At 39.5% G+C, this 13,377-nt stretch overlaps 1 protein-coding gene across 2 annotated transcripts in view; it reads left to right on the forward strand.

The window, feature by feature from the left end:
* The window catches only part of UGGT2 (UDP-glucose glycoprotein glucosyltransferase 2), a 166,921-nt gene that overhangs the window by 95,182 nt on the left and 58,362 nt on the right, over positions 1–13,377 (forward strand). For both annotated transcript variants that reach the window (XM_079778742.1, XM_079778741.1), the window contains exons 23-26: positions 1,063–1,187; positions 3,508–3,603; positions 6,845–6,947; positions 9,067–9,146. In XM_079778742.1, coding sequence (XP_079634868.1) covers positions 1,063–1,187; positions 3,508–3,603; positions 6,845–6,947; positions 9,067–9,146 — 404 coding nt within the window. The remainder of the gene's footprint in view (positions 1–1,062; positions 1,188–3,507; positions 3,604–6,844; positions 6,948–9,066; positions 9,147–13,377) is intronic.

Raw genomic sequence — 13,377 nt, forward strand, 5'->3', positions numbered from 1 at the left:
TACAATTGAAACTTTGTAGCCTGGAGTGGAGCCAAGCCTCCTGCTGGATCCGTGGCTGCTGCTTGGATTTGTTTACCTTCTATAATTGAAACTTTGTATCCTTGAGTGGAGGCCTGGGCCCGCCAGAGTGTGTGGAAAGCTTGGCTTCTTCTGTTGCCGGGGAAACCCAATGGTAGCCATCTTGGCTGGGGTTAATTTGCATACTCGCCCTGATTGGCTGGTGGGCGTGGTTTGTGTAGCAGAGTGATGGTTAATTTGCATATTACCCTTTTATTAGAGAGGATTATGTGATTTGTCTCTTGGTTTTTGCTCTTTTATGCCTTGCCATATGTATTAACTAGAGGCCCGGTGCACAAAATTCCTGCAATGGGGGGAGGGGTAATCCCTCAGCCCAGCCTGCGCCCTCTCGCAGTCTGGGAGCCCTTGGCGGAGATCCCTCTTGCAGTCCAGGACCCCTTGCTCCTTACAGCCCACCTGCTTGCTGCTCCTTACTGTTCGGCTCGCTGCTCCTTAGCACTGCTAAGAGGCGGATGAGACTCTTGCCACTGCCGCTGCGCTCGCCAGCCATGAGCCTGTGAACCCGGCTCTGGCTGAGCAGTGCTCCCCCTGTGGGAGTACACTGACCACCAGGGGGCAGCTCCTGCGTTGAACGTCTGCCCCCTGGTGGTCAGTGTGCGTCATAGCGACCAGTCGACTGGTCATTCGGTTGCTTAGGCTTTTATATATAGATTCATGTTTACTCATATGGTCTACAATTTATAGATAAACAGAAAATAAAACTAAAGAGTCTTAGGTTTTTGGGAGCATTATATTTCAAATGAAAATAATTTGCTACTTTTTGTTACTTTGACTTTTTGTTTATGCAAATGTTATTTGTATTATGAAAGTGAGAAAATATTTTTCTCTTCTATTTTATCCCAGTGGGCTTAGTAAATGGTGGGATTGAGGGCCACTATCTCTTTAATCTGTAATCAATTTTTGCTTAAAGAAATATCTATTTCATGAGAATATATTTCATGAAATAATCTTTTAGAAGATATACAATGATTCCCTTTATTTTAGTTCTTAGGACCTTTGAATGAAAATTTCTGTGCAGAAGATTTCTCCTTGTTGGAAAAGATAACATTTACTAATTTAGCAGAGAAAATTAAAGGCATTGTTGAAAATATGGCAATCAGCTCAAAGAAGTAAGTATGTAAAATCATAAGAGCAATTCATTTTCAGGTTTGGTATTTTCCATCTCATAGAGAATATAAATAAATAATAAAAGACATCCATTTACTCACTATCCAAACTATAGATGTTAATATTTTGTTTTCTTTGCTGTGGTCTTACTGTTTCTCTGTTTCCCTCAATCTCCTCCCTTCCCAAGAGGTAACCAGTTTTCTAAAGGTTGTGTACCAGACTCCTGTATTTGTTTTTCTTTTTACTTTTGCTTTATATGTAAATATGCACTATCAGTTTTGATTGTGTTGAATGCTTTTACTTCTTTAGAGAAATGCTAATATACTGAAGACTCCTTTTGCTATCTACTTCCGTAGCAGCTTTATCCACGTTCATTGAAATAGAGCTTGCTCATTCATTTTAACTCCTTTTTAGTATTTCATTTTATGAATATACTAGTGGCCTGGAGCATGGATTCATGCACATTGAAAGGAAATTAATTAGAAGAAATATTTCAATATCGCTGTTCACCCTTTCTCTATAATAGAAGTGTCAGAGGTACGTTTTGCCAATAGTTGGTCTTCAGACATATTCTGTCGACGATGCTGCTTTCTTTCAGCTTCAGAATGTCATCAAAAACAACCAAATTCATGATCAACAATGACAGACCGAAACACACGTGTGCGATTGGCACCAGTGAGAGCTTTATATGTATCGTGCATGCGCGAGTCAACGTTTATTTTTAAATTGTCAGTGCGCATCATATGTACTGGCCAGTTGGACAGTCAGACAGACGTACGGTCACTTAGCCGTTTATATATATAGATTGAAGTTTATTTATATGATCCATTACTAAGGTACAGTGAACTTGGCTTTAGCTTTTTACTGTTACAGAAGTGCTATAATGAACCTGCTTTAATGTCTCCTTGTGCAATGTGTGAGTTTAGAGGAGTGTGTTTGTTGGGTTGTAGGGTATGCTTATCTTCAGCTTTAGCAGATATTGCTAAATTTCGTCTTTTAAAGTAGTTGGAACAATCAGTACTCCCACCAGAAATGTATGAGTTCCTGTTTCCCCAAGTCCTCACCAGTATTTGGTGTTATCTGACTTGTAAATTTTTCCCATCTAATGAATGTTAAATTGTATCTTATTTTAATTTGCATTTCTTTGAGCTCTAGCATAGTTGAGTATCTTCTCATATGACTATCTTCATTCATGCTTGTTCTCCTGTAAAATACCTGTTCATATATATTACTTAGTTATCTGTTGGGTTATTTTCTCCTGTTAGTGATTTGTAATAAACATATTGTTTATGATTCTGTATATTAATCTATCAATTATGTGTTCTGCAAGTACAATATTTCATTTTGTGGCTTGACTATTTACTTTTTTATTATAAAACTAGAGGCCCAGTGCGTACTGGTAGGGTCCCTAGCGGCTGCCAGCTGCCAGCCGGGGCCTCCCTCCCTCCCCTTTCTCTCCTCCCCTCCCCCCGTTGCCTGCTGCTGCCACTGGCCAGGGCCTCCCTCCTTTCCCCCGGCCAGCCCATCCCCCTGGTTGGACTCCCGGTCGAGGGGACAATTTGCATACTACATGTTTATTATATAGAATGTTACCACATATGTAGAGGTTTCTTATTTTAATGAAAAAATATTATCAGGGTTTTTCATTCATAGTTTGTCTATGATTTGAGAGAGAGGACGTGTAAGAATTTTCCTTAGTCTGAGTTCATAAAGATATTCTTTTATTGTCTTCTAAAAGTTTTACAGTTTTGCTTTTCTTTCTGATTTATATCTTTAATTCTTGGATTTTTCTATTGTTCCACTGGTCTGTTGCCTCATGCCAATCCCACACTCCAGTTACCACAACTTTATAATAAATTTTGATAGTAGATAGGGAAACTCCCCCTTTGCCTTGTCTTCAAAATTTTCAGTGTAAATATGATTAGAACTAGCATAACCAGTTCTACCAAAAACATCCCTGGAATTTTTATGGGAATTTATTTGAATCTATAGATTAGATTAAGGAATTGTCGTCTTTATATAATATTGAGTTATCCCACTTATTAAAAAAATACATGTATATTATATGTAGCTATACAAATACACATATGTATTTATAATATAAATAAAATACAGCTATATTAGGTGTGTAATTTATATATAAATATATATGTGTGTTTGTAGATAGATAGAAACACTTATTTGGTGTGGGTTGTTTTTTTTAAGTGTTCTTCAGTGAACCTTCAATTTTAAATTCCCCTTTCTCAGAGCATTAATTGTGACACAAAATACGGATATTTCTCTTTCTGAAAAACTCATACATTGTTTATCTTGTTTATCTAGAAAGAGTGACCTTGTTATGAAAGTTGATGCCCTTGTTTCCTCTTTGCCTACACGTGAATCCCGTCATAATGTCAAATTTTTAACAGAGAATCACAGGTAAGAATATAATAGTGCTGTTCTCTGTCACTGAATCCTGTATTCAATTATGGTTTCCATTTGTATTCATAATATGGCAAAATTAAAGAAGAATTAAAAGTTCTGTGTTAGAAAATAAATGTGTTTGACAAGATTAGGAAAAGAAATTCCTGTTAAGTCTACATTGCGGTAAATAAAGGATGATATATATAAGATATAGGATTTCGAATTACTTTATCGTAAACTTAAAGTGGATGACACTAAGTTTTCTGATCTTACGGTAGATGCAAACTTATGTTGCTTGTATTTACTATTAGAAGATAAAACATGCTTTAGCTCTTAAAAGTCTATCCTTTCAGATGTCTTTACATATGTGAAAGATTTGCAGTGAAATATTTAATTTATTAGCAATTAAATTAAAGGTAATGTAAACTTCACTTGAAACATGGGTCTTCCAACATTGGGAAATAAAATACATTTTATTTTACATGCAGTTGATATGATTTAATGTTAAAATAAGAATGGCAGAGCTAGACAATAGATCCTGTTGGATAATTTTACTGCTAAAAATTAAGGACGATATATCAGATGTTTTAAATTAAAGAGACCATCTACAATGGTTAATTCCTTTAGTTTTTTTTTTTTTTTAATATTTTTTTATTGATTTCAGAGAGGAAGACAGAGATAGAAACATCAATAATGAGAGAAAAATCATTTATCGACTGCCTCCTGCACACCCCACACTGGGGATTGAGCCCACAACCTGGGTATGTGCCCCAACTGGGAATTGAACTATGACCTCCTGGTTCAAATTGCATTTATTGGGATGATACTGATTAATAAAATTATATAGTTTTCAGGTGAACACATGTATAGTATTATTCTCGGGGAAAATTTCTTTCTAAAGAGAAATTATCTGGCACTATCAGGAGTGAGGTTTTTTATTTTTGTCAGATTACTGAGATTCAATTCTTTTAGGTATTTTAAACAAATCCAATGGAATTCTTTTTACAAACTTTTTTATTTCTTAAGTACTATGTGCTGAAATCATTCAACACAAATTATTAAAACTATCATTTTAAATGTTAGTCACTATACTATTCCCATTAAGTTATATTATATTTAGGAATTTTTATATGTTTGAGACTATTTACTCATGTTAAATGTATGACACATTGATCTTTTATAGTTTACTAGAGGCCTGGTGCACAAAATTCGTGCACTGGGGGGGGGGGGGGCGGCTTAGCCTGGTCTGCGCCCTCTCGCAGTCCAGGATCCCTCTCATAGTCTGGGACCCCTTGTTCCTTATTGCCCGCCTGTTCGCTGCTCCTTACCTCTTGGCTCGCTGTCCTTAGCGTTGCAATGGAGACGGAAGAGGCTCCCACCACCACCACTGTGCTCGCCAGCCGTGAGCCCGGCTTCTGGCTGAGTGGCACTCCCCCTGTGGGAGAGCACTGACCACCAGAAGCAGCTCCTGCATTGAGCGTCTGCCCCCCTGGGTCAGTGCACATCATAGCAACCAGTTGTTCCGCTGGTCGTTCCGCTGTTCAGTCAACAAATTTGAATATTAGGGTTCTATTATATGGGATTGTTGCTATAGTCTCTCTTTCTCTATTTTTCACATTTATCAGTGTCCTGCTGCTTTTGGCCTACTGCTCTATTTTATGTAGAGGGATGGACATAGTGTGACTTTGTGACAGTGGTTTACAATTCCCCATTGTCTTTTTTCTGCTTATTTCTGGGGATTGGAATTCTGATTCGTACTACCTCACAGAATTGGTAGTAGTTTGAGGGGGAAAACTTAAAGCAGCAGTAAATAGATGCCTACCTTAGCCATAACATCTTATAAAGCTTACAGAAAGTGACCAGTAAATTTGTAAAATTTTCATCAAGATAACTTGCTCAGCCGGCATGGCTCAGTGGTTGAGCATTCACCTATGAACCAGGAGGTCACAGTTCGATTCCCGGTTGGGGCACATACCCAGGTTGTGGGCTCAATCCCCAGTGTGGGGTGTGCAGGAGGCAGTCAATAAATGATTTTTCTCTCATTATTGATGTTTCTATCTCTGTCTTCCTCTCCCTTCTTCTCTGAAATCAATAAATATATATATATATTTTAAAAGATAACTAAAGGAATTAACCATTGTAGATGGTCTCTTTAATTTAAAACATCTGATATATCGTCCTTAATTTTTAGCAGTAAAATTATCCAGCAGGATCTATTGTCTAGCTCTGCCATTCTTATTTTAACATTAAATCATATCAACTGCATATAAAATAAAATGTATTTTATTTCCCAATGTTGGAGGACCCATGTTTCAAGTGAAGTTTACATTACCTTTAATTTAATTGCTAATAAATTAAATATTTCACTGCAAAAAGTCTAGATACTTACAGTCTTTCTATACTAAAGGAGACCTATCTCCCTGTAATTTTACATGTATACATTTTATGTTGGAATATTGTTATTTTTGTAATATGTAAAATATTTAATTTAGACATCTCAAAAATAAATGGATTTTCATATTATTATAGTGTTAAAATTGTCATTCGCCTGCAATATTCTGTACTTTTAATTAAATATATACTTTTAACTTTCAATTACATTAAATATATAATTGATTATCTCCCATTGGCCTTGTCTGTGCTTTTAATTATTTCCTTCACATTAACTTTTAAAGATTAGTTCATATTCTAATTTAGAACTTGGATCAATGAAAGACAAAATGGAAAGGACAGAGGGGAGGAGGTTCGGAGAGTATGACTGGGGTAAAAATAACATATGATGAATCTGGGGGAGGAGGTTCTCCTGAACTTTTTGTTATAATATGTCGGGGGTTTTTAAATACTAAATTTAATAAAAGTGCTTAATAGTTAATGTTATTCTCAAATCTGAGAAAGTATATTCAACTAATAAAAAAGGCATCTTGGTTTTATTTTTATATCCTGTGATCCAGGAGAATTTGGGGGGCTTAAAATGATCAGTTTTCACTATAATAGTATTGTCCTTTGAAGAGTTTTTAAAATCACTCATTCATAAAAGCTTACTTTCATTTTTTCTAATTCTTTGCAGTTTTCTAACTTGCTAACACAAACATTAGAGTTTTACATTTGCATTTTCTTCTGTGAAACAACCAGGATTTTTAAAATCTAGTGAGACAGAAAGCAATTTATAACAATGTATATAGCTTAGATTAAGGTTAATTGGTAGTAGAATAAATTTAACTGATCATCATTTACCTTTTATGCTTTATTTTCCTAGCATTATAAAGATCAGTCCTCAAGAGAATGATATGTTCTTTGATGTTATTGCTATTGTTGATCCTTTGACAAGAGAAGCACAGATGATGGCACAGTTATTGATTGTAAGATATTGTTTTTGTTATATATTTACATATATTTACCATATTACATAGTACTTTTTAAAATTTTATAATTAATCTTTTTAAGTTTGTTTTCAGCTATAATTAAATATTTGTGCTCTTGATTCTATTCCATACAACATTTTAAATAGGTTGTCGTATTTAAATGTATAAAATGAAATGATAGAGCTGTATATGGGTTATTATGGCAGTACCAAAGTTAGGTGTTGCTCTGGACTTAATTGTTGAAACCCCCCTGCCCCCACCAAAAGAAAATTTCAGGTGTTGAAGCCCTACCCCACAATGTGACTGTATTTTGAAATAGGGCCTTAGGAGGCAATTGAGGTTAAATGAGGTCTTATAGGCTGGGTCCTAATATACTAGGATTGATAGCCTCACAAGAAGAGATCTCTGTCTCCTCACTGGCACAAAGAAGAGTTTATGTGAGCATAATGCAACATGGCAGCAGTCTACAAGCCAGGAAGAAAGCTCTCACCACAAACCAGATTGGCCAGCACCGTGATCTAAAATAAGTACCTGCTGTTAGGCCACCCAGTGTGTGGTATTTTGTTATGGCAGCCGAGCTAACTTCCTGTCTTCAAGTGTGAAGATTGGCTTCTGAAGAAGCTGATGCCTAAGCTTAATTAGGTGAAGCTTAAAGTATAGTAACATTACCAAACAGGTGACAAGAAGGGAAGAGGGAATGTGAAGGTTCTATTCAGTAGGTTTGGCCACTGTAACAAAGGCCAAAGTAACAGTATCTTCAAGACTGAGTTTTAATTCTCTCATCTCACAGTCCAAGTATAAGCCACTTAAGTTGCTAAGGCAGCTCCATAGTCGAGGGACTCAGGCACACCCTGACTGGTTGTTCAGTCGTCTTCATGAAGCAGCTTCTATCTAGAAGTCTAAAGCCAAGTTCCTAACGTCATCTCTATTTCTGCCAACAGGAGGGGAGAATAAGGACACAACCCCTAAGTTGTCCATATTCCATCCAGTCACATTTCACTGACCGGAATGTAGGCAGCCATCTCTGGATACAGCTATTCAAAAGGGAGGGTGGAGACTCTGCATCCATCTGAAATTCTTTCACTAAGGAAGTAGGGGATAGTGAATATTAGGAGACCACTAGCAGACTCTGAAAGGACATTATAGGCTTACCATTTGAACAATTTTAAGGTCCAGATTTTGATTCAGGTTTCAGTAAATTTTAATAAAGTAGTTCCATTGGTAGGCTATTTTTTTTTCTTGGGATGTTCAGAATTTTGGGGGACTCCTATGTAAAATTACTCAATGCTTTTTTTAAAAGACACATTGAAAAAAATTATTGGAAGTGGAAACTATTTTTCCTTTGACAGTTGGCTTCACTTTTGGAGATAGGCAAAAGTAATTCAATATTAAGTCTGTTGAAAGATGTAAGTGATCAAGCTGGGTCATACTGGTGTAGAGTCTATTGAAACTTCAAAATGCAATTTCTCTCAGAAATTAGTTTGCCCTAACAAACCTGCATTCTTTCTGTTCCATGTATCTGTTTTTTTCTTCTCCCTTTACCTTCATCCTTTGTTTTCTACTGTCTTTCAAATTTTCACTGACTTGTTGCCTATCTAGAGGTGGCAACTGTCAAGATTAATAATTCTCCTACTTCTATGCTCCAGGGAAATGAAAAGAAAGTATTTCATCTGTATGTAGCAAAGAACTACCTACATCTCTTACAATGTAGTTGAAGTAACAAAGGCTCAGGATCCCCATCGTTGTGAGGCCACCACTTTGTATTTGCAGGTCAAGATATTTATAATTAGTTACTTGTTCTTTAATACTAAGGAAATTCAGATACCATGAAAGAAAGTCATGTTTGGCAAAAGGTAGGCAGCATAATCCTTAGGCAATGAAATCAGTGGTTTAGACTCAAATCTTACCTCTACCATGACTTACTGTGTGGTCTTGGGCAAATTACTATATATCCCTGTGCCTCAACTATAAAACTAGCTACCTCTGAAGGATGTTCTGGGGATTAGGTGAGATAATGAATATGAAGTGTTAATGTAGTGCCTGGTACATAGTAAATGCTCAATCAATGTTAGTTATTAATACTAATTTATCAAATAGGGGAATTTTTTTCTAACAGGTACTTGGAAAGATTATCAACATGAAGTTAAAGTTGTTCATGAACTGTAGGGATAAGCTTTCAGAAGCCCCTTTAAAGAGGTGAGTCTAACCGAACATAATTTCATTTCAAAAGATTTGAAAAGACTAAAATGAAAAAGGACCATAATTACTGAACTTGTTTTATTTGTTTTGTTTTGTACCTGTTTTATTTTTCTTCACAGGATGGTTAATTGAAATAGATCAGAAGATCAGACATAATTTATTAACTTTAAATGATATAAAATTAAAATAACCTAACCAGTAAAATTGAACCAATCTAATTGCAGAATTTACAGTCTAATTGCAGATTTATGTTTATCCATGGGTATTTTTGAAAATGTGATTTAGAGATACCTATTTAGAAATAAGTAGGAAATAACAAGTGGGAAGTAGGTTGAATTACACCATTTTTGGTTTACCTATACTTTCAGTACTTTGAGCTAAATTATCAAAATGATCTTTATTATAACATCACAATTATTATTTGGGGGTATTTAGGTATGACTAGTTTCAAATAATTTTTGAATGATACAAAAAAGATTGTTTGTTATATGCAAATATTTCTCATTAATACGGTTCTGGTGGATAAACATCCTATACTCATGAAGCTAATAGACTTCTCAGTGAGTGGCTAAAATAAGATGAAAGCATTTGTTGCTATGTAGAAAGACATGATGAAATTAATTTGAAATACAAAAGATAAATGAGAATTATGAAAACAGCATATTCACACAAGTATGAGTCATCTCCATAGTATATAAAACTATAAAAGTTTTGAATATATAATAAAGAGTAGGAATATTGAGTATAAGAAGCATAAATCATTAGGAGGGAAAGAACTTGACTTCTCTGTGGTGAAATAACACCTAATGTACCAGATCGATGCTTCGAGTGGTGAATAATGCTGCACAGGACAAAAATGTTAAACTGTGTTCAACTATGAGTTAAACAGAGTCTTATTTACTCAGTAGCATATATCAAGGAAAGTAGTGAAATTCCCAGCCCTTTACTTTTAGAGTAAATAGTGTCTCATCCTTCTCAGAGATGATGGAGGTCATGGGCAGGAATTCCCTCAACTTCCTCTAAAGCCTGCACCATGGCCTTCCTGTGTGTGGGGGAAGAATGCGCTCTCTCTCCTCTGGTTAAATACTCCCTCTCTGTTTTGATCCCATGCTTTCTCATTTGTTCTGGATCCTTGCTTTATCACATAGTCCCTTTGTTTTGTACCTTTAACCCTTTGCACTCACTTGCTTTTTTCTCGATTCCTTTATTCTACTCAGGATTTAATTTTTTAAATACCCCAGATTTTACGAAGTGCGGCAGTAGAATAAAAAACTGGAGTTTCTTTTCATACAAACTTATTTATTTGGATTTTTTTATATTTCAAATTATTGATACATTCAAAGAGCTGCTACCGATGCTAACCGTGTCGAGTCACACTCGACATCCGAGTGCGAAAGGTTAACCTCTCTACTAGCCTTTTTCAGTCCAAAGAGTTATTCGGTTTCAAAAGCACAAACTGCCCCCTTAACTTCCTCTTCTCTGGAGTTCTGGCTTTTCCTCCTCTTCTCCACTCTTTCTCAATCTCAGCTTCTTTGAAGAGTGGTCACACCCCCCTCTTCATCTCTCATTCACTGTACCTCCCACTGCAGTTTGGCTTTTCCTTCCTTTTATTTAATCACAAAGAAATTGCTATTTGCATTATCCACGGGATACTTTTTACTTGATGACATTTCTGCTGCATTTGACAGTAGCAAGCGCTTGTTTTGTCCCTCTGCTTCATGACTGTTCTCTCCAGTGTCTCCTCTCCCCCTCTCCTTTTCTGACTCTGCCTTCCTGCAATAAGCAGCTTCAGATATGGCTGCCAGGGATCACCACCTCCTGGGATCCCCACTCTGTAGATTCTCCTTGAGAGTGGACCGCACCAAATGATTTGCTTCTAATAAGTAGAATATGGCAAAAGGGATGAAATGTGCCTTCTGCAAGCCTCCTATCTAATAAAGAGGGAATATGCAAATTGACCATCACTCCATCACAAAGATGGCTGCACCCACAGCTGAAGCCAAGTTCCCATAAGGAGCCTTAATGAGCAATCAGCAGGGACCTAAGGCTACGCCCTCCCCTGCCCCCTTAGGGCTTGACAGGGGACCTCAGGCTGCATTCCCCACCCGACAGGCTTGACAGGGGACCTCAGGCCATGTCCCCCCTCCAGGCGGGGCTTTACGGGAGACCTCAAGGTGCGCTTCCCATCCTGGTGCTGGGCTAGGGGACCTCAGGCTGCTCCCCCTGCCCCAGCACCAGGCTGGGGGACCTCAGGCTGCGCCCCCCACCAGGTGGGGCTTGACAGGGGACTTCAGGCCACACCCCCTACCCCAGCATCGGGCCAGGGGACCTGAGGCTGCACCCCCCTGCCTGGCTGGGCTTGACAGGGGACCTCAGGCCGTGCCCCCCACCCAGTGGGGCTTGACAGAGGACCTCAAGGTGCACCCCCAGTGCTGGGTCAGGGGAACTCGGGCCGTGCCCCCCATCCCAGCACCAGGCCAAAGGACCTCAGACCGCACCCCCCGCCCGGCGGGGCTTGACGGGGGACCTCAGGCCATGACCCCCACCCCGGCGCCAGGCCAGGGGACCTGAGGCCACACCCCCCACCTGGTGGGGGACCTCAAGGTGCGCTTCCCGTTCTGGTGCTGGGCTAGGGGACCTCAGGCTGCTCCCCCCGCCCCAGCGCCAGGCCGGGAGACCTCAGGCCATGCCCCCCACCAGGTGGGGCTTGACAGGAGACCTCAGGCCATGCCCCCCACCCTGGCACCAGGCCAGGGGACTTGAGACTGCGTCCCCCTGCCTGGCGGGGCTTGACAGGGGACCTCAGGCCGTGCTCCCCACCCAGTGGTGCTTGACGGGGGACCTCAAGGTGCACCCCGAGTGCTGGGTCGGGGGAACTCAGGCCGCGCCCCCTGCCCAGCAGGGCTTGACAGGGGACCTGAGGCTGAACCCCCCTGCTAATGGGGCTTGACGGGGGACCTGAGGCTGCGCCCCCCCGCCTGGCGGGGCTTGATGGGGGACCTCAGGCCATGCCCCCCACCCAGCGGGGCTTGACAGGGGATCTCAGGCTCTGTCCCCCACCTGGTGGGGCTTTATGGAGGACCTCAAGGCATGCCCCCCACCCCGGTCTGGGCTGGGGGACCTCAGGCCATGCCCCCCCGTCCTGGCACCGGGCCAGGGGACCTGAGGCTACGTCCCCTGCCCGGTGGGGCTTAACAAGGGTGGGACTGGCCAGGTCTGGATCTAGCCCAATGGGGGCAGGGGCTGGCTGGGTCTGGGTCTCACGCGATTTTGAGGTACGTGTGGGTGGGCGGGGACTTGACTCTGGGTCCTGTGGTGCGCCCCAGACTCTGACAGGAGGAAGGTTTTCATATACATTTTACTAATTTTCTTTCATCTCTAACACTTCTATTATAGAGAAAGGGCAAATAGCAATATTAAATTATTTCCTCTAATTAATCCCCTTTTAATGTGCATGAATTTCGTGCACCGGGCCACTAGTTAGGTTATAAAAGGCGGACTTTTGTCCTGCTGGCATTCTCTCTTGTTCTTATGTGCTTCTCTGACGAAGCATGCTGGAGATGACCTTGTGGAAGGAACTGAGGGTGGTCTCCAGCCAACCACTAGTGAGGAACTGCAGCCCTCATTCCAGCGGTTTTGAGGGACTGCATGAGCCTAGAGGTGGATCCTTCCCCCTTCAAGCCTAGAGATAACTACAGCATAGCTGACACCTTGACTCCAGTCCAAAATAGTGGAAGTCACTATTAGTAATATAACTAATTTTTATTATGTGTGATATTGGGGGATAAGGCTAAAATACTTTAAGACTCTAAGTCTGTTAATAACCAACTGCTTTCATCTCAATCCTGTTTGTTTTTAATTGAAATATTATAATTGGTTACCAGGGTTTCAGCTTGAATTTTACTTAGTTTCTGGTTATTTCTCTTCATATTATTAATGGTACTAAGAGCTAATATAATGGCTGAAAAATAGACCATGGTCAAATTTGAAGAAGGATCAGTGAGTGAATACAGATCATTAACTTCTAGAACCTGCATAAGTCAGTATCTTAAAGGAATTTTAACCATGTTCATTAAGAAATAATTAACAAGGATGTGTGTGTCTGTGAGTGTATATACATACATACAATCTTATAACAGGTAATAGTGTAAACAAAATAATTATCTACCATTTACAAGCATTATCTCTTCTGAAATATAGTGTGGTTTTAGTCTTTTTAATTTAATGC

This window comes from Cnephaeus nilssonii (genome assembly GCF_951640355.1).
Source record: "Cnephaeus nilssonii genome assembly, chromosome: 8".
NCBI classification, from domain to species: domain Eukaryota; kingdom Metazoa; phylum Chordata; class Mammalia; order Chiroptera; family Vespertilionidae; genus Cnephaeus; species Cnephaeus nilssonii.